The 22,848-nt window shown below is 40.8% G+C and overlaps 1 protein-coding gene across 1 annotated transcript; it reads left to right on the top strand.

Moving 5' to 3' along the window:
- The first annotated feature begins 218 nt into the window (after window positions 1–218).
- Window positions 219–4,624, top strand: LOC119264709. Its single transcript, XM_037543356.1, has 16 exons — window positions 219–266; window positions 412–611; window positions 770–879; window positions 1,001–1,119; window positions 1,220–1,387; window positions 1,533–1,732; window positions 1,891–2,000; window positions 2,122–2,240; window positions 2,341–2,430; window positions 2,655–2,854; window positions 3,013–3,122; window positions 3,244–3,362; window positions 3,463–3,630; window positions 3,777–3,976; window positions 4,135–4,244; window positions 4,566–4,624. Exons 1-16 carry the CDS (start codon window positions 219–221, stop codon window positions 4,622–4,624), a joined length of 2,130 nt encoding a protein of 709 aa, XP_037399253.1.
- Window positions 4,625–22,848: the final 18,224 nt, after the last annotated feature.

Genomic DNA, 22,848 nt, shown 5'->3' with positions numbered 1-22,848 from the left:
AAGACTCTCAAAACACTTCCTGGTATTGCCTATCACGTGCAGTCGGGTAAAGGTCACGCAGAGATGAATGATGAAACCTTCCCAATCTTCTTTTGCAGTTTGCATCACTGGAACTCTTGACTCCATCTCAAACAGCTGATCTCACCGTACGCTCTGGAGCACTGAACAATACAGATTTGATCACCAGAGTTTTTGACCGTCTGAATCAAGGCGATGCTATGCAGAATGTTGAGGAGTTCTTGGTGGCTCTGGCCAACAGCTCAGGGGTAACTACAAATACTTCACCCATGATACACTGTCAAATAGAAACAGTGTAACATTTGTCTAGATGAAAACCCTGTAAGAACAGTAGCTGTGAAAACTGAATGGGCGGAGAGTGATTGACTTTTTTCCCCCTCACCTTTCTCTAAGGCCCCTGAAATCAATCCTGTGGTGAGGGACATCATGATGAATCGGACATTCAGCGTCATCAGTGCTCATTTCCCAGACTTTTCCAGAGCTGAGTGGAGTGACTGGTTCCAGTGGAATCTTGTCCCGCTGCTCCCCAGTCTGACTGCAGAGATGCTAACAATGGCAACATCAGAGGTGGACTGCGACATTTACCAAGAGATGTGAGTGGATGCCTTTTCTTGGCAGGAGACCTTTTTCAACTCGATGCAGTTGTTTTATGAATGTGAGAATTGGGTCTCCGTGTCATTTTTGAAATTTTCCAAACCAAAGAGACTTTGAGCAAAATTTTGCTAACATGTGTTTGACTTTTGCGTAACAGTGTCAAAGGGCTGGACCTGGTGTTTGAGCAAATGACTTTGATCAGGAAGCAGGAGATCACAGTTGTTTTGGTAGAGTACCTGAAGGGTTCTGGACAAGTCAACGGCTCAGGTAAGTTCGTTCATGCACTAATTCCTTGCTGCATGTGCTGTCATATCTTTATGTGTTTCTTGTCCGCCTTAGTATGGAGTCATTTTCTTTGACGGCTTTCCCTTTCACCGCATTTTTGCAGGCTCCCCTTGTGGATCTAGCACCAGCAGCGCAGGGGCCTGGCTTTGGGCCAACTTTGGCAGATACTCCGTCTATGTGACTCTGGCAGACCTTCAGTCGCTCAACGATTATTTCTCTGGTGTAAGACTCTCAAAACACTTCCTGGTATTGCCTATCACGTGCAGTCGGATAAAGGTCACGCAGAGATGAATGATGAAACCTTCCCAATCTTCTTTTGCAGTTTGCATCACTGGAACTCTTGACTCCATCTCAAACAGCTGATCTCACCGTACGCTCTGGAGCACTGAACAATACAGATTTGATCACCAGAGTTTTTGACCGTCTGAATCAAGGCGATGCTATGCAGAATGTTGAGGAGTTCTTGGTGGCTCTGGCCAACAGCTCAGGGGTAACTACAAATACTTCACCCATGATACACTGTCAAATAGAAACACTGTAACATTTGTCTAGATGAAAACCCTGTAAGAACAGTAGCTGTGAAAACTGCATGGGCGGAGAGTGATTGACTTTTTTCCCCCTCACCTTTCTCTAAGGCCCCTGAAATCAATCCTGTGGTGAGGGACATCATGATGAATCGGACATTCAGCGTCATCAGTGCTCATTTCCCAGACTTTTCCAGAGCTGAGTGGAGTGACTGGTTCCAGTGGAATCTTGTCCCGCTGCTCCCCAGTCTGACTGCAGAGATGCTAACAATGGCAACATCAGAGGTGGACTGCGACATTTACCAAGAGATGTGAGTGGATGCCTTTTCTTGGCAGGAGACCTTTTTCAACTCGATGCAGTTGTTTTATGAATGTGAGAATTGGGTCTCCGTGTCATTTTTGAAATTTTCCAAACCAAAGAGACTTTGAGCAAAATTTTGCTAACATGTGTTTGACTTTTGCGTAACAGTGTCAAAGGGCTGGACCTGGTGTTTGAGCAAATGACTTTGATCAGGAAGCAGGAGATCACAGTTGTTTTGGTAGAGTACCTGAAGGGTTCTGGACAAGTCAACGGCTCAGGTAAGTTCATTCATGCACTAATTCCTTGCTGCATGTGCTGTCATATCTTTATGTGTTTCTTGTCCGCCTTAGTATGGAGTCATTTTCTTTGACGGCTTTCCCTTTCACCGCATTTTTGCAGGCTCCCCTTGTGGATCTAGCACCAGCAGCGCAGGGGCCTGGCTTTGGGCCAACTTTGGCAGATACTCCGTCTATGTGACTCTGGCAGACCTTCAGTCGCTCAACGATTATTTCTCTGGTGTAAGACTCTCAAAACACTTCCTGGTATTGCCTATCACGTGCAGTCGGATTAAGGTCACGCAGAGATGAATGATGAAACCTTCCCAATCTTCTTTTGCAGTTTGCATCACTGGAACTCTTGACTCCATCTCAAACAGCTGATCTCACCGTACGCTCTGGAGCACTGAACAATACAGATTTGATCACCAGAGTTTTTGATCCGTCTGAATCAAGGCGATGCTATGCAGAATGTTGAGGAGTTCTTGGTGGCTCTGGCCAACAGCTCAGGGGTAACTACAAATACTTCACCCATGATACACTGTCAAATAGAAACAGTGTAACATTTGTCTAGATGAAAACCCTGTAAGAACAGTAGCTGTGAAAACTGAATGGGCGGAGAGTGATTGACTTTTTTCCCCCTCACCTTTCTCTAAGGCCCCTGAAATCAATCCTGTGGTGAGGGACATCATGATGAATCGGACATTCAGCGTCATCAGTGCTCATTTCCCAGACTTTTCCAGAGATGAGTGGAGTGACTGGTTCCAGTGGAATCTTGTCCCGCTGCTCCCCAGTCTGACTGCAGAGATGCTAACAATGGCAACATCAGAGGTGGACTGCGACATTTACCAAGAGATGTGAGTGGATGCCTTTTCTTGGCAGGAGACCTTTTTCAACTCGATGCAGTTGTTTTATGAATGTGAGAATTGGGTCTCCGTGTCATTTTGGAAATTTTCCAAACCAAAGAGACTTTGAGCAAAATTTTGCTAACATGTGTTTGACTTTTGCGTAACAGTGTCAAAGGTCTGCACCTGGTGTTTGAGCAAATGACTTTGATCAGGAAGCAGGAGATCACAGTTGTTTTGGTAGAGTACCTGAAGGGTTCTGGACAAGTCAACGGCTCAGGTAAGTTCATTCATGCACTAATTCCTTGCTGCATGTGCTGTCATATCTTTATGTGTTTCATGTCCGCCTTAGTATGGAGTCATTTTCTTTGACGGCTTTCCCTTTCACCGCATTTTTGCAGGCTCCCCTTGTGGATCTAGCACCAGCAGCGCAGGGGCCTGGCTTTGGGCCAACTTTGGCAGATACTCCGTCTATGTGACTCTGGCAGACCTTCAGTCGCTCAACGATTATTTCTCTGGTGTAAGACTCTCAAAACACTTCCTGGTATTGCCTATCACGTGCAGTCGGGTAAAGGTCACGCAGAGATGAATGATGAAACCTTCCCAATCTTCTTTTGCAGTTTGCATCACTGGAACTCTTGACTCCATCTCAAACAGCTGATCTCACTGTACGCTCTGGAGCACTGAACAATACAGATTTGATCACCAGAGTTTTTGACCGTCTGAATCAAGGCGATGCTATGCAGAATGTTGAGGAGTTCTTGGTGGCTCTGGCCAACAGCTCAGGGGTAACTACAAATACTTCACCCATGATACACTGTCAAATAGAAACAGTGTAACATTTGTCTAGATGAAAACCCTGTAAGAACAGTAGCTGTGAAAACTGCATGGGCGGAGAGTGATTGACTTTTTTCCCCCCTCACCTTTCTCTAAGGCCCCTGAAATCAATCCTGTGGTGAGGGACATCATGATGAATCGGACATTCAGCGTCATCAGTGCTCATTTCCCAGACTTTTCCAGAGCTGATTGGAGTGACTGGTTCCAGTGGAATCTTGTCCCGCTGCTCCCCAGTCTGACTGCAGAGATGCTAACAATGGCAACATCAGAGGTGGACTGCGACATTTACCAAGAGATGTGAGTGGATGCCTTTTCTTGGCAGGAGACCTTTTTCAACTCGATGCAGTTGTTTTATGAATGTGAGAATTGGGTCTCCGTGTCATTTTGGAAATTTTCCAAACCAAAGAGACTTTGAGCAAAATTTTGCTAACATGTGTTTCACTTTTGCGTAACAGTGTCAAAGGGCTGGACCTGGTGTTTGAGCAAATGACTTTGATCAGGAAGCAGGAGATCACAGTTGTTTTGGTAGAGTACTTGAATGGTTCTGCACAAGCCAATGGCTCAGGTAAGTTCCCTCATGCACTAAGTCCTTGCTTCTTTTATTGTTGTATCTTTCTGTGTAGTATGAAGAGTGTTTTTTTTTGGTAACTTCTGCTTTCACCACTTTTTTGAAGACTCTTGCGGTGCTGGCTCCATAAATAGAAGCTTTTGGCTTGATGTTAACTTTGGAAAATATTCTATTTATCTTACTTTGGAAGATCTACATGTTCTCAACCATGATTTTCCTAATGTAAGATTTTAAATATATACATTTTTTTCAATGTCAAAGCCAATTTTTTCAAGCTCTCATGTAATTTAATGATAATTTTTCAATGTTCTTTTGCAGTTTTTTTCACAGTCAACAATACCCTCAGGTCAGAGTTCTACAGCTACTACTCATCCTAGAACACTTTTTGTCTCAGAAGCATTTACTCCAACAGACGAATCTTCTGTTTTAACTGAAACATCAAGTGATACATCATTGGTTCCAACTTCTATCGTAAATAAATCAACCTCAATAACAGAAAAACATAACACATCTTCTGTTCAGCCTACTATGCATCAGATTTTTGCAGGTAGTCCCACTGCTTCTGTCACAGATGAAGAACTATCCACTAGGAATCATATGTCTCCATCTTTCACTGAACCTACTACACTTTATTTCTCTGAGAAACAACCTCACACTCCGAGAACCACTAGGACGCTAGACAGCACTGATCTTGCTGTAATGAACATCTCAGATTCTTCGTTCTCTACTCTTGCTACCACAGCTATTGCATTACCGGCTAAATCAGGTGAAGCAGTTATTATTTTACAAGTCGGCATCCAGCGAGTCTTCATCCCCGCTTACACTGACCCTTCCTCAAATGAGTACAAGACTCTGGTCAACAACATCACTTCTGAGGTAATAAAACAGCAACCTTTGTTTTTACAGTGACTTTCACTAAATATATAATGCCATGCAATGAATTATAGTCTTTGCATGGATTTTTCAAATGATGAAGTCTTGGGAAACTATTGTTTCATAGTTAATAAGTAAATAATCAGGAACTATACAGGAACGAATGAATATTGCTGCATTAACACTGAAGTAACTACTCTTAACTATTAAGAACTACTTATAGTGAATTACTTAGTAACTATGGTTTCTTAGAATAACTACTCATAAATTACCAATCATTTCAACATTAATTTCTCAATAGCTGAATCATACAAGGTTCCTGATGAACTGCAAACTGATGTAGTGTATTCCAACACTTCTAACTATAGTGAAATACACTACACAGTATAGAGTCTACAATATAATGGATGATTTCCTCCATTTCTATTCACAGAAACAGGTGTGCTCAGAAAAGGCTGGGGGCATCACGCCACACTGTACTGGCTGATGTCCCTCATGTGTTTGTTTTGATCAAAAAAAGGTCTAATTTACATCTTCGTATTTGGCAGTGTGAACTAATTTGCACATCAAATGGGACAACTGCTAAAATAATTCAGTATTCCATAGACCAGTCTGCTTACCTCTCAACTTCATAAAACAAAACATTTTTTTTCCGTGTGTTTCACTATACAATACCATTCCTGATCATCATTCCTGAACTTGTAGTTCATTAGTAACGAGTTACCATGTATTTCACGCTATACTCTTCCTGATCATCATTAACTTGAGTTACCATTGTTTCATTTTAAATTGTTCACAACAGTATTTACACATTCACTTGGTGTATGTAGAAATAAGTGAATTTGAAGGCAGGACAGAAACACATTTAGATTTTTCCATGAGCCCTCTCTTAAACTGGCCCTGTCCTCAAGAGAACTTTAAAGAAGAACTACTGATCAGAAGAAACACTGGCACACGTGCTCCTGCAGAAACAAATGGTGTTTTCTAAAGATGTGAGGTAAGCAGACTGGTCTACTGAATACTGTAGTATTTTAGCATTTGTCCCATTTGTAGGCTGATGTGCAAATTGGTTCACATGGCCAAATATGAAGATGTGCAGTAGCTTTTTAAGCTTTCTGATTAAAACAAACACATGAGGGACAACAGGCAACAAGTGTGGTGTGATGCCCCAGCCTTCTTTGAGGATACTTGATTCTGTGAATAGAAATGGAGGATATAATCCCTTATGTGGTAGAGACTGTACACTACGTAGTGTATTTCACTACTGTTAGAAGTGTTGAAATAAACTCCATCAGTTACTAGTTCAGCAGGAACCTTGTCATACTCAGCTAATGAGCAATTCATGTTAAAATGATGGTAATTTATCAGTAGTTAGTCTAAGAACCCATAGTTACAAAGTAATTATACTATTAGATGTAGTTATTTTTTAGTTAATGGTGAACTATCTTAAATATTAGTTCAATATTACCTACTGAGTAGTTAACTAGTAGTCCTTGATAGTTAAGAGTTGTTACTGCAGTACTGAAGTTAATGCAGCACTACTTATTTGTTCCTGCTTAGTTCTTGATTAGATACTTATTAACTATGAAACAGTTTTGTAAAGTGTCACCCGATTTTCGGTACTAGCAAAATTCTGAATGTTAGACAAGTTAACTGTGCTGAACATGAAGAATCTGTAGTCTCTTAACTACCTGTGTCTTTTCATGTATAGTTGGACCGAGGGTATAGAGAGATTTTTCCTAACACATTCCTCCGATGCTATGTCTTAAGGCTATGGTACAGTATTTTGATCTTTAAACACAATACAATGTGAATATTAATAGCCAATATTTAGCAGTGAGTAATTAGCATAATCTTTTATAGAAAACTGTTAAATTATACAAGTAAAAATTTTTTGAATTGTCTAGTGTAAAATACAATTTAATCATGATTTAATTTACAATTAAAAAATTTAATCATGATTCCATGATTAAATAAATCATTGGTAAATCTCAATTTCCTCCCTTTGCAGGGCTGGTTCAGTGGGTGTGGACACTCAGCTAATCTTTAAAAATGAAACAGTTCTTCCAAATGTAACAGTCGTGACTGAATCCCTCAAATCAGCAATGAATAACTTTAAAGTTTTCCTGGATATCATTCCATCCAGTATTACTGCTGGTGAGTGATTAACAATATTTCATTAATAAATATAAATGCTCAGTGCATCTGGAAAATATAATTTGTACTGTAAAGGACAGTTTTAAAGTTTTGAATTATTAAAATTCTGATGTAATAAAGTATTTTAATGAATGTTTTGAGAATTCTGTATCTTTAATTCTGTAATTTACTACATGACTATCAGAGACATTAATATGAATGGCTTCTATCTTCGTTTCACAGTGGATGTTTCCTCAGCCACTTTGGACTTAAACACAACTACCACCACGACCACCGCTACCACCAGCAGCAGCACAGCACACTACACACAGATGCAGACTAGCCAGAATTACCTTACAAATGACAAATTCAGCACTATTTTGGAAACGTCTTTGCCCACCTACACTTATAATGTTAAAGATTCAAAAATTGCAAATCAACCTATGACAATGTCAGAAGAAAATATTAATACATCAGTCATAACTCGGTCTACTACATATCAAGGTTTGGGAACAAGTGCTACTTCTACAATAACTGAAGAAGAATTGTCCACTAGAAGTCAGGTTCCTCAGCCTTTCACTCAACCAATGACGCATTCTATTACTGTTACTGAGAAAGAAGATGAAACTATGAGATCTACCATGCTGACATCTTCAGCTGACAATAACTCCTCTGAAGGATCTTTGTCAAGCACTTCATTTCATTCTTCAGCTACTGTGACAAACACATTACTTACAGACAATTCTGTAGCTTTGCCAGAAATATCAACAGGTGCTGGAGATGTGCTACTACCAGAGACATCAACAGCAGCTGGACACGGATCTATGGAAGAAACATCACATTCTGTGTCTGTAACAACATCCTCAACATCCCCCCTTTCGATGTTACCAGATTTCCCAATCCCAGCAGTCCCTATGACTACAGAAGCAACACTGAAAACAACACAAGTCACACCAACACAAAGTTCAATAAAGGTAACAGAAGTGTCTGATTCTATGTACACAAAGTCCATTGACATTCAAGCTTCAACTACTTCTACTGAACCATCAGCTGTGTATTTGCAGACCCTGGAGCAGACTCTTTTAACCAGTTCTTCTGTTATGAATGATCCTTACAAATCAACAGTAGACCTTCAAAAATCTACACCACTCCAGGGCGTGGAGGTTGTCGTTCAGCCTGCTACAGCCTTAGCATTGAGTGCTACTGAACACGCAACAGTTGCAGCTTCTACTTTGCTACCAACAATAACATCAATGAAAAATCTTTCTCCAGCAACTAGTACTGAAACTGCAACAGTGTCTGTTTCTGCCTCAGCAGTTGAAACTTCTAGAACAACCACATTCACATCAAATGAGTCAACAACTTTGGAGCTGGATACACATGAACCTTCATCTACTGTTGTTTCTATGACTAGTCAACTCAGTCATTCTGGCACAGCTACAGTTGACCATACCACCAATACAAGTGCATTACCAGCATCAAAAGTGGCACCACCTACCAAAAGTCAAGATCCTTCATCTACTACTAAATTGGAACAACGCTCTGACACTGGGTCTTCAACTGAATCATTCAAAAGTACCATGTTGATGTTAACCACTGATAATACTTCAAATGTGAGATATTCATCAGTGGCTTCACCTGATGTATCTGTAACAGGAGCACAAGTAATTTCACCCAAAACTAAGACAACAGATGTGCCACCAAATGTGCCAACCACGCAACCAAATATGACTGCAATTCCACGTGAATTCCTAATCACAGCAGCCTCTACAGCTACAGCAACATCAACAGAAACATCAACTGATTCACCAACTGCTACAGTTTCAGCTACTATACATCAATCCACAGCAATGTCCGAAGAACAAAACCACACATCAGTCATAACTCGGTCTATTACATATCAAGGTTTGGGAACAAGTGCTACTTCTACAATAACTGAAGAAGAATTGTCCACTAGAAGTCAGGTTCCTCAGCCTTTCATTCAACCAATGACGCATTCTGTTACTGTTACTGAGAAAGAAGATGAAACTATGAGATCTACCATGCTGACATCTTCAGCTGAAAATAACTCCTCTGAAGGATCTTTGTCAACCACTTCATTTCATTCTTCAGCTACTGTGACAAACACATTACTTACAGACAATTCTGTAGCTTTGCCAGAAATATCAAAAGGTGCTGGAGATGTGCTACTACCAGAGATATCAACAGCAGCTGGACACGGATCTATGGAAGAAACATCACATTCTGTGTCTGTAACAACATCCTCAACATCCCCCCTTTCGATGTTACCAGATTTCCCAATCCCAGCAGTCCCTATGACTACAGAAGCAACACTGAAACCAACACAAGTCACACCAACACAAAGTTCAATAAGGGTAACAGAAGTATCTGATTCTATGTACACAAAGTCCATTGACATTCAAGCTTCAACCACTTCTACTGAACCATCAGCTGTGTATTTGCAGACCCTGGAGCAGACTCTTTTAACCAGTTCTTCTGCTATGAATGATCCTTACAAATCAACAGTAGACCTTCAAAAATCTACACCACTCCAGGGCGTGGAGGTTGTCGTTCAGCCTGCTACAGCCTTAGCATTGAGTGCTACTGAACACGCAACAGTTGCAGCTTCTACTTTGCTACCAACAATAACATCAATGAAAAATCTTTCTCCAGCATCTAGTACTGAACCTGCAACAGTGTCTGTTTCTGCCTCAGCAGTTGAAACTTCTAGAACAACCACATTCACATCAAGTGAGTCAACAACTTTGGAGCTGGATACACATGAACCTTCATCTACTGTTGTTTCTATGACTAGTCATCTCAGTCATTCTGGCACAGCTACAGTTGACCATACCACCAATACAAGTGCATTACCAGCATCAAAAGTGGCACCACCTACCAAAAGTCAAGATCCTTCATCTACTACTAAATTGGAACAACGCTCTGACACTGGGTCTTCAACTGAATCATTCAAAAGTACCATGTTGATGTTAACCACTGATAATACTTCAAATGTGAGATATTCATCAGTGGCTTCACCTGATGTATCTGTAACAGGAGCACAAGTAATTTCACCCAAAACTAAGACAACAGATGTGCCACCAAATGTGCCAACCACGCAACCAAATATGACTGCAATTCCACGTGAATTCCTAATCACAGCAGCCTCTACAGCTACAGCAACATCAACAGAAACATCAACTGATTCACCAACTGCTACGGTTTCAGCTACTATACATCAATCCACAGCAATGTCCGAAGAACATAACCACACATCAGTCACAACTCGGTCTATTACATATCAAGGTTTGGGAACAAGTGCTACTTCTACAATAACTGAAGAAGAATTGTCCACTAGAAGTCAGGTTCCTCAGCCTTTCATTCAACCAATGACGCATTCTGTTACTGTTACTGAGAAAGAAGATGAAACTATGAGATCTACCATTCTGACATCTTCAGCTGACAATAACTCCTCTGAAGGATCTTTGTCAACCACTTCATTTCATTCTTCAGCTACTGTGACAAACACATTACTTACAGACAATTCTGTAGCTTTGCCAGAAATATCAACAGGTGCTGGAGATGTGCTACTACCAGAGATATCAACAGCAGCTGGACACGGATCTATGGAAGAAACATCACATTCTGTGTCTGTAACAACATCCTCAACATCCCCCCTTTCGATGTTACCAGATTTCCCAATCCCAGCAGTCCCTATGACTACAGAAGCAACACTGAAACCAACACAAGTCACACCAACACAAAGTTCAATAAGGGTAACAGAAGTATCTGATTCTATGTACACAAAGTCCATTGACATTCAAGCTTCAACCACTTCTACTGAACCATCAGCTGTGTATTTGCAGACCCTGGAGCAGACTCTTTTAACCAGTTCTTCTGTTATGAATGATCCTTACAAATCAACAGTAGACCTTCAAAAATCTACACCACTCCAGGGCGTGGAGGTTGTTGTTCAGCCTGCTACAGCCTTAGCATTGAGTGCTACTGAACACGCAACAGTTGCAGCTTCTACTTTGCTACCAACAATAACATCAATGAAAAATCTTTCTCCAGCATCTAGTACTGAACCTGCAACAGTGTCTGTTTCTGCCTCAGCAGTTGAAACTTCTAGAACAACCACATTCACATCAAGTGAGTCAACAACTTTGGAGCTGGATACACATGAACCTTCATCTACTGTTGTTTCTATGACTAGTCTTCTCAGTCATTCTGGCACAGCTACAGTTGACCATACCAGCAATACAAGTGCATTACCAGCATCAAAAGTGGCACCACCTACCAAAAGTCAAGATCCTTCATCTACTACTAAATTGGAACAACGCTCTGACACTGGGTCTTCAACTGAATCATTCAAAAGTACCATGTTGATGTTAACCACTGATAATACTTCAAATGTGAGATATTCATCAGTGGCTACACCTGATGTATCTGTAACAGGAGCACAAGTAATTTCACCCAAAACTAAGACAACAGATGTGCCACCACATGTGCCAACCACGCAACCAACTATGACTGCAATTCCACGTGAATTCCTAATCACAGCAGCCTCTACAGCTACAGCAACATCAACAGAAACATCAACTGATTCACCAACTGCTACAGTTTCAGCTACTATACATCAATCCACAGCAATGTCCGAAGAACAAAACCACACATCAGTCACAACTCGGTCTATTACATATCAAGGTTTGGGAACAAGTGCTACTTCTACAATAACTGAAGAAGAATTGTCCACTAGAAGTCAGGTTTCTCAGCCTTTCATTCAACCAATAACGCATTCTGTTACTGTTACTGAGAAAGAAGACGAAACTATGAGATCTACCATGCTGACATCTTCAGCTGAAAATAACTCCTCTGAAGGATCTTTGTCAACCACTTCATTTCATTCTTCAGCTACTGTGACAAACACATTACTTACAGACAATTCTGTAGCTTTGCCAGAAATATCAACAGGTGCTGGAGATATGCTACTACCAGAGATATCAACAGCAGCTGGACACGGATCTATGGAAGAAACATCACATTCTGTGTCTGTAACAACATCCTCAACATCCCCCCTTTCGATGTTACCAGATTTCCCAATCCCAGCAGTCCCTATGACTACAGAAGCAACACTGAAACCAACACAAGTCACACCAACACAAAGTTCAAAAAGGGTAACAGAAGTATCTGATTCTATGTACACAAAGTCCATTGACATTCAAGCTTCAACTACTTCTACTGAACCATCAGCTGTGTATTTGCAGACCCTGGAGCAGACTCTTTTAACCAGTTCTTCTGCTATGAATGATCCTTACAAATCAACAGTAGACCTTCAAAAATCTACAACACTCCAGGGCGTGGAGGTTGTCGTTCAGCCTGCTACAGCCTTAGCATTGAGTGCTACTGAACACGCAACAGTTGCAGCTTCTACTTTGTTACCAACAATAACATCAATGAAAAATCTTTCTCCAGCATCTAGTACTGAACCTGCAACAGTGTCTGTTTCTGCCTCAGCAGTTGAAACTTCTAGAACAACCACATTCACATCAAGTGAGTCAACAACTTTGGAGCTGGATACACATGAACCTTCATCTACTGTTGTTTCTCTGACTAGTCTTCTCAGTCATTCTGGCACAGCTACAGTTGACCATACCAGCAATACAAGTGCATTACCAGCATCAAAAGTGGCACCACCTACCAAAAGTCAAGATCCTTCATCTACTACTAAATTGGAACAACGCTCTGACACTGGGTCTTCAACTGAATCATTCAAAAGTACCATGTTGATGTTAACCACTGATAATACTTCAAATGTGAGATATTCATCAGTGGCTTCACCTGATGTATCTGTAACAGGAGCACAAGTAATTTCACCCAAAACTAAGACAACAGATGTGCCACCAAATGTGCCAACCACGCAACCAAATATGACTGCAATTCCACGTGAATTCCTAATCACAGCAGACTCTACAGCTACAGCAACATCAACAGAAACATCAACTGATTCACCAACTGCTACGGTTTCAGCTACTATACATCAATCCACAGCAATGTCCGAAGAACATAACCACACATCAGTCACAACTCGGTCTATTACATATCAAGGTTTGGGAACAAGTGCTACTTCTACAATAACTGAAGAAGAATTGTCCACTAGAAGTCAGGTTCCTCAGCCTTTCATTCAACCAATGACGCATTCTGTTACTGTTACTGAGAAAGAAGATGAAACTATGAGATCTACCATGTTGACATCTTCAGCTGAAAATAACTCCTCTGAAGGATCTTTGTCAACCACTTCATTTCATTCTTCAGCTACTGTGACAAACACATTACTTACAGACAATTCTGTAGCTTTACCAGAAATATCAACAGGTGCTGGAGATGTGCTACTACCAGAGATATCAACAGCAACTGGACACGGATCTATGGAAGAAACATCACATTCTGTGTCTGTAACAACATCCTCAACATCCCCCCTTTCGATGTTACCAGATTTCCCAATCCCAGCAGTCCCTATGACTACAGAAGCAACACTGAACCCAACACAAGTCACACCAACACAAAGTTCAATAAGGGTAACAGAAGTATCTGATTCTATGTACACAAAGTCCATTGACATTCAAGCTTCAACCACTTCTACTGAACCATCAGCTGTGTATTTGCAGACCCTGGAGCAGACTCTTTTAACCAGTTCTTCTGTTATGAATGATCCTTACAAATCAACAGTACACCTTCAAAAATCTACACCACTCCAGGGCGTGGAGGTTGTCGTTCAGCCTGCTACAGCCTTAGCATTGAGTGCTACTGAACACGCAACAGTTGCAGCTTCTACTTTGCTACCAACAATAACATCAATGAAAAATCTTTCTCCAGCATCTAGTACTGAACCTGCAACAGTGTCTGTTTCTGCCTCAGCAGTTGAAACTTCTAGAACAACCACATTCACATCAAGTGAGTCAACAACTTTGGAGCTGGATACACATGAACCTTCATCTACTGTTGTTTCTCTGACTAGTCTTCTCAGTCATTCTGGCACAGCTACAGTTGACCATACCAGCAATACAAGTGCATTACCAGCATCAAAAGTGGCACCACCTACCAAAAGTCAAGATCCTTCATCTACTACTAAATTGGAACAACGCTCTGACACTGGGTCTTCAACTGAATCATTCAAAAGTACCATGTTGATGTTAACCACTGATAATACTTCAAATGTGAGATATTCATCAGTGGCTTCACCTGATGTATCTGTAACAGGAGCACAAGTAATTTCACCCAAAACTAAGACAACAGATGTGCCACCAAATGTGCCAACCACGCAACCAAATATGACTGCAATTCCACGTGAATTCCTAATCACAGCAGACTCTACAGCTACAGCAACATCAACAGAAACATCAACTGATTCACCAACTGCTACGGTTTCAGCTACTATACATCAATCCACAGCAATGTCCGAAGAACATAACCACACATCAGTCACAACTCGGTCTATTACATATCAAGGTTTGGGAACAAGTGCTACTTCTACAATAACTGAAGAAGAATTGTCCACTAGAAGTCAGGTTCCTCAGCCTTTCATTCAACCAATGACGCATTCTGTTACTGTTACTGAGAAAGAAGATGAAACTATGAGATCTACCATGTTGACATCTTCAGCTGAAAATAACTCCTCTGAAGGATCTTTGTCAACCACTTCATTTCATTCTTCAGCTACTGTGACAAACACATTACTTACAGACAATTCTGTAGCTTTACCAGAAATATCAACAGGTGCTGGAGATGTGCTACTACCAGAGATATCAACAGCAACTGGACACGGATCTATGGAAGAAACATCACATTCTGTGTCTGTAACAACATCCTCAACATCCCCCCTTTCGATGTTACCAGATTTCCCAATCCCAGCAGTCCCTATGACTACAGAAGCAACACTGAACCCAACACAAGTCACACCAACACAAAGTTCAATAAGGGTAACAGAAGTATCTGATTCTATGTACACAAAGTCCATTGACATTCAAGCTTCAACCACTTCTACTGAACCATCAGCTGTGTATTTGCAGACCCTGGAGCAGACTCTTTTAACCAGTTCTTCTGTTATGAATGATCCTTACAAATCAACAGTACACCTTCAAAAATCTACACCACTCCAGGGCGTGGAGGTTGTCGTTCAGCCTGCTACAGCCTTAGCATTGAGTGCTACTGAACACGCAACAGTTGCAGCTTCTACTTTGCTACCAACAATAACATCAATGAAAAATCTTTCTCCAGCATCTAGTACTGAACCTGCAACAGTGTCTGTTTCTGCCTCAGCAGTTGAAACTTCTAGAACAACCACATTCACATCAAGTGAGTCAACAACTTTGGAGCTGGATACACATGAACCTTCATCTACTGTTGTTTCTATGACTAGTCAACTCAGTCATTCTGGCACAGCTACAGTTGACCATACCAGCAATACAAGTGCATTACCAGCATCAAAAGTAGCACCACCTACCAAAATTCAAGATCCTTCATCTACTACTAAATTGGAACAACGCTCTGACACTGGGTCTTCAACTGAATCATTCAAAAGTACCATGTTGATGTTAACCACTGATAATACTTCAAATGTGAGATATTCATCAGTGGCTTCACCTGATGTATCTGTAACAGGAGCACAAGTAATTTCACCCAAAACTAAGACAACAGATGTGCCACCAAATGTGCCAACCACGCAACCAAATATGACTGCAATTCCACGTGAATTCCTAATCACAGCAGCCTCTACAGCTACAGCAACATCAACAGAAACATCAACTGATTCACCAACTGCTACAGTTTCAGCTACTATACATCAATCCACAGCAATGTCCGAAGAACAAAACCACACATCAGTCACAACTCGGTCTATTACATATCAAGGTTTGGGAACAAGTGCTACTTCTACAATAACTGAAGAAGAATTGTCCACTAGAAGTCAGGTTTCTCAGCCTTTCATTCAACCAATAACGCATTCTGTTACTGTTACTGAGAAAGAAGACGAAACTATGAGATCTACCATGCTGACATCTTCAGCTGAAAATAACTCCTCTGAAGGATCTTTGTCAACCACTTCATTTCATTCTTCAGCTACTGTGACAAACACATTACTTACAGACAATTCTGTAGCTTTGCCAGAAATATCAACAGGTGCTGGAGATATGCTACTACCAGAGATATCAACAGCAGCTGGACACGGATCTATGGAAGAAACATCACATTCTGTGTCTGTAACAACATCCTCAACATCCCCCCTTTCGATGTTACCAGATTTCCCAATCCCAGCAGTCCCTATGACTACAGAAGCAACACTGAAACCAACACAAGTCACACCAACACAAAGTTCAATAAGGGTAACAGAAGTATCTGATTCTATGTACACAAAGTCCATTGACATTCAAGCTTCAACTACTTCTACTGAACCATCAGCTGTGTATTTGCAGACCCTGGAGCAGACTCTTTTAACCAGTTCTTCTGCTATGAATGATCCTTACAAATCAACAGTAGACCTTCAAAAATCTACAACACTCCAGGGCGTGGAGGTTGTCGTTCAGCCTGCTACAGCCTTAGCATTGAGTGCTACTGAACACACAACAGTTGCAGCTTCTACTTTGTTACCAACAATAACATCAATGAAAAATCTTTCTCCAGCATCTAGTACTGAACCTGCAACAGTGTCTGTTTCTGCCTCAGCAGTTGAAACTTCTAGAACAACCACATTCACATCAAGTGAGTCAACAACTTTGGAGCTGGATACACATGAACCTTCATCTACTGTTGTTTCTCTGACTAGTCATCTCAGTCATTCTGGCACAGCTACAGTTGACCATACCACCAATACAAGTGCATTACCAGCATCAAAAGTGGCACCACCTACCAAAAGTCAAGATCCTTCATCTACTACTAAATTGGAACAACGCTCTGACACTGGGTCTTCAACTGAATCATTCAAAAGTACCATGTTGATGTTAACCACTGATAATACTTCAAATGTGAGATATTCATCAGTGGCTTCACCTCATGTATCTGTAACAGGAGCACAAGTAATTTCACCCAAAACTAAGACAACAGATGTGCCACCAAATGTGCCAACCACGCAACCAAATATGACTGCAATTCCACGTGAATTCCTAATCACAGCAGACTCTACAGCTACAGCAACATCAACAGAAACATCAACTGATTCACCAACTGCTACGGTTTCAGCTACTATACATCAATCCACAGCAATGTCCGAAGAACATAACCACACATCAGTCACAACTCGGTCTATTACATATCAAGGTTTGGGAACAAGTGCTACTTCTACAATAACTGAAGAAGAATTGTCCACTAGAAGTCAGGTTCCTCAGCCTTTCATTCAACCAATGACGCATTCTGTTACTGTTACTGAGAAAGAAGATGAAACTATGAGATCTACCATGTTGACATCTTCAGCTGAAAATAACTCCTCTGAAGGATCTTTGTTAACCACTTCATTTCATTCTTCAGCCACTGTGACAAACACATTACTTACAGACAATTCTGTAGCTTTGCCAGAAATATCAACAGGTGCTGGAGATATGCTACTACCAGAGATATCAACAGCAGCTGGACACGGATCTATGGAAGAAACATCACATTCTGTGTCTGTAACAACATCCTCAACATCCCCCCTTTCGATGTTACCAGATTTCCCAATCCCAGCAGTCCCTATGACTACAGAAGCAACACTGAAACCAACACAAGTCACACCAACACAAAGTTCAATAAGGGTAACAGAAGTATCTGATTCTATGTACACAAAGTCCATTGACATTCAAGCTTCAACTACTTCTACTGAACCATCAGCTGTGTATTTGCAGACCCTGGAGCAGACTCTTTTAACCAGTTCTTCTGCTATGAATGATCCTTACAAATCAACAGTAGACCTTCAAAAATCTACACCACTCCAGGGCGTGGAGGTTGTCGTTCAGCCTGCTACAGCCTTAGCATTGAGTGCTACTGAACACGCAACAGTTGCAGCTTCTACTTTGCTACCAACAATAACATCAATGAAAAATCTTTCTCCAGCATCTAGTACTGAACCTGCAACAGTGTCTGTTTCTGCCTCAGCAGTTGAAACTTCTAGAACAACCACATTCACATCAAGTGAGTCAACAACTTTGGAGCTGGATACACATGAACCTTCATCTACTGTTGTTTCTCTGACTAGTCATCTCAGTCATTCTGGCACAGCTACAGTTGACCATACCACCAATACAAGTGCATTACCAGCATCAAAAGTGGCTCCACCTACCAAAAGTCAAGATCCTTCATCTACTACTAAATTGGAACAACGCTCTGACACTGGGTCTTCAACTGAATCATTCAAAAGTACCATGTTGATGTTAACCACTGATAATACTTCAAATGTGAGATATTCATCAGTGGCTTCACCTGATGTATCTGTAACAGGAGCACAAGTAATTTCACCCAAAACTAAGACAACAGATGTGCCACCAAATGTGCCAACCACGCAACCAAATATGACTGCAATTCCACGTGAATTCCTAATCACAGCAGACTCTACAGCTACAGCAACATCAACAGAAACATCAACTGATTCACCAACTGCTACAGTTTCAGCTACTATACATCAGTCCACAGCAATGTCCGAAGAACATAACCACACATCAGTCACAACTCGGTCTATTACATATCAAGGTTTGGGAACAAGTGCTACTTCTACAATAACTGAAGAAGAATTGTCCACTAGAAGTCAGGTTCCTCAGCCTTTCACTCAACCAATGATGCATTCTGTTACTGTTACTGAGAAAGAAGATGAAACTATGAGATCTACCATGCTGACATCTTCAGCTGAAAATAACTCCTCTGAAGGATCTTTGTCAACCACTTCATTTCATTCTTCAGCTACTGTGACAAACACATTACTTACAGACAATTCTGTAGCTTTGCCAGAAATATCAACAGGTGCTGGAGATGTGCTACTACCAGAGATATCAACAGCAGCTGGACACGGATCTATGGAAGAAACATCACATTCTGTGTCTGTAACAACATCCTCAACATCCCCCCTTTCGATGTTACCAGATTTCCCAATCCCAGCAGTCCCTATGACTACAGAAGCAACACTGAAACCAACACAAGTCACACCAACACAAAGTTCAATAAGGGTAACAGAAGTATCTGATTCTATGTACACAAAGTCCATTGACATTCAAGCTTCAACTACTTCTACTGAACCATCAGCTGTGTATTTGCAGACCCTGGAGCAGACTCTTTTAACCAGTTCTTCTGCTATGAATGATCCTTACAAATCAACAGTAGACCTTCAAAAATCTACACCACTCCAGGGCGTGGAGGTTGTCGTTCAGCCTGCTACAGCCTTAGCATTGAGTGCTACTGAACACGCAACAGTTGCAGCTTCTACTTTGCTACCAACAATAACATCAATGAAAAATCTTTCTCCAGCATCTAGTACTGAACCTGCAACAGTGTCTGTTTCTGCCTCAGCAGTTGAAACTTCTAGAACAACCACATTCACATCAAGTGAGTCAACAACTTTGGAGCTGGATACACATGAACCTTCATCTACTGTTGTTTCTATGACTAGTCATCTCAGTCGTTCTGGCACAGCTACAGTTGACCATACCACCAATACAAGTGCATTACCAGCATCAAAAGTGGCACCACCTACCAACAGTCAAGATCCTTCATCTACTACTAAATTGGAACAACGCTCTGACACTGGGTCTTCAACTGAATCATTCAAAAGTACCATGTTGATGTTAACCACTGATAATACTTCAAATGTGAGATATTCATCAGTGGCTTCACCTGATGTATCTGTAACAGGAGCACAAGTAATTTCACCCAAAACTAAGACAACAGATGTGCCACCAAATGTGCCAACCACGCAACCAAATATGACTGCAATTCCACGTGAATTCCTAATCACAGCAGACTCTACAGCTACAGCAACATCAACAGAAACATCAACTGATTCACCAACTGCTACAGTTTCAGCTACTATACATCAATCCACAGCAATGTCCGAAGAACAAAACCACACATCAGTCACAACTCTGTCTATTACATATCAAGGTTTGGGAACAAGTGCTACTTCTACAATAACTGAAGAAGAATTGTCCACTAGAAGTCAGGTTCCTCAGCCTTTCACTCAACCAATGACGCATTCTGTTACTGTTACTGAGAAAGAAGATGAAACTATGAGATCTACCATGCTGACATCTTCAGCTGAAAATAACTCCTCTGAAGGATCTTTGTCAACCACTTCATTTCATTCTTCAGCTACTGTGACAAACACATTACTTACAGACAATTCTGTAGCTTTGCCAGAAATATCAACAGGTGCTGGAGATGTGCTACTACCAGAGATATCAACAGCAGCTGTACACGGATCTATGGAAGAAACATCACATTCTGTGTCTGTAACAACATCCTCAACATCCCAGCTATCAGCACCACGAACTGCAGCACTGACCCAAACAGAAGATTCTACCGCTGCAATAGACCTCTATTCTTCTACAATTACGAATCTCTCTGAAACACCAGGCCACTCATCAACCGCATTACCAGAAACTCCAGTACCATTTGCAACAACAGATTTTCCACAAATATCATCAAAAGTTCACCTGTCACCAGAGACCTCACGACCGAAGTCTTCAGCTTCACCATCAGTGTCTCCAACACTATTATTTCTTAATGAAACAACAACTATGGCAGTGCAATCGCGTACTTCCACAGCAATGATATCTACTTTCACTCCAACCTCATTTACGTCAACTGAGGCAACAAATGTGAGACTGGATACACTTGATCATTTGTCGACTATTTATACCACTAGTCAGCTCAGTCATTCTGGTACAGCTGCAGTAGACTATAACACTGATACAAGTGCGTCACCAGCATCAACATTGGCACCACTTCCTTCATCTACTACTGAATCAGAAAGATTTTCTGTCTCTGGATCTTTAACTGAATCTTTCCAAAGTACATTGTTGATGTTAACAACTGATAATACTTCAAAGATGAGATCTTCTTCAATAGGTTCACCTGATGTTTCTGTCACAGAAGCACATGAAATTTCACCCAGCCCTGAGACAAAACCTGTGCCACCAAATGTGCCAACAACGCAATCAACTATGGCTACAATTCCACATAAATTCCTGGTCACAGCAGCCTCTACAGCTACAGTTGCTGCACAGACCTCAACAAAAGCTTCTACTGCTATAACAGAACTGGCATCTTCTACAAGTAAAAAATTTACTCAAGCCCAAATTTCTACTTCATCAACTGATTTATCAAATGCTTCAGTTTCAGCTGTTACAAATAATTTCACAACAATTTCAGATGACCAAAACCACACATCAGTTATGACTCAGTCTACTACACATCAAGGTTTGAGAACAAGTGCTGCTTCTACAATAACAAAAGATGCAGTGTCTACCAGAAATCAGATTCCTCAGTCTTTTACTGAGCCTGTCTCTGAAGAATCACTACAACCTTTGAGAACCACTTCAGCTCCATCTTCAAACACTTACAGAATATCTGTAGCTGTAACTACCACTGACGGAAACACCAGACCAGCCACCACAACAAACACCTCTGCTATTTCTGTTGCCTGGTTATCTACTCTGGCTACCACAGCCATGGCAGTGCCAGCTAAAGCAGATGAAGGAGTTATTATTTTACAATTTCGCATCCAGCGAGTCTTCATCCCTGCTTACAACAATCCTTCCTCAACTGAGTACAAGATTCTGGTTAGCAATATCACTGCTGAGGTAATAAAGCAAAAATAGACATACATATATATAATATATAATGTGATTTTAAAATATGATCTTTGCATGGATTTATCAACTTATCAGTTCTTGGAAAAATCTGATTTAATGATTTTTGTTACCAGTAAAAGAAGACTGGTCTGCTAATGCTTGTATTTTAACTATCTGTATCTTTTCTTGTGTAGTTGGACAGAGGCTACAGAGAACAGTTTCCCCTTACATTCCTCCGATGCTATGTCTTAAGACTCTGGTATTTTCAGCTTTAATCTCATCACAGCATGAAAATAGCTAGGGCCCCATAGTGATACATTATCTGAATCTTCTTGTATCTCCTCTTTTTTTAAGGTTAAGTCTATTCCTGTTTGAAAAGCCCAGCTGATATTTTAAATGTCATATTTTATTTTACCCCCATACTGCTTTAATAATAATTTTATTACATTTGGACTAATGGAAGTAGGGTCATATACTTTAAATATCTGTCAGCATTTAGAGCCAATGCAAGTTTTGTATGATGCTCTAAAGTTTATTTATTTATTTTTTAAAAATGTGAAAATGCATACCCCATGAGGGCTGGTTTTAAAACAGTTGTTCATATCTTAAGCTGCCAATAAATAATTTCTAAATCTCCCCTTTCACCATCTACAGGGCTGGTTCAGTGGGTGTAGACACTCAGCTAATTTTCCAAAATGAAACTGTTCTTCCAAATGTAACAGTTGTGGCTGAATCATTGAAATCAGCAATAAATGGCTCTAAAGTTTTCCTGGATATCATTCTATCTA

Source organism: Pygocentrus nattereri, chromosome 12, assembly GCF_015220715.1.
Source record: "Pygocentrus nattereri isolate fPygNat1 chromosome 12, fPygNat1.pri, whole genome shotgun sequence".
NCBI classification, from domain to species: Eukaryota; Metazoa; Chordata; class Actinopteri; order Characiformes; family Serrasalmidae; genus Pygocentrus; species Pygocentrus nattereri.
This window is presented reverse-complemented; position numbering and strand designations above follow the sequence as displayed.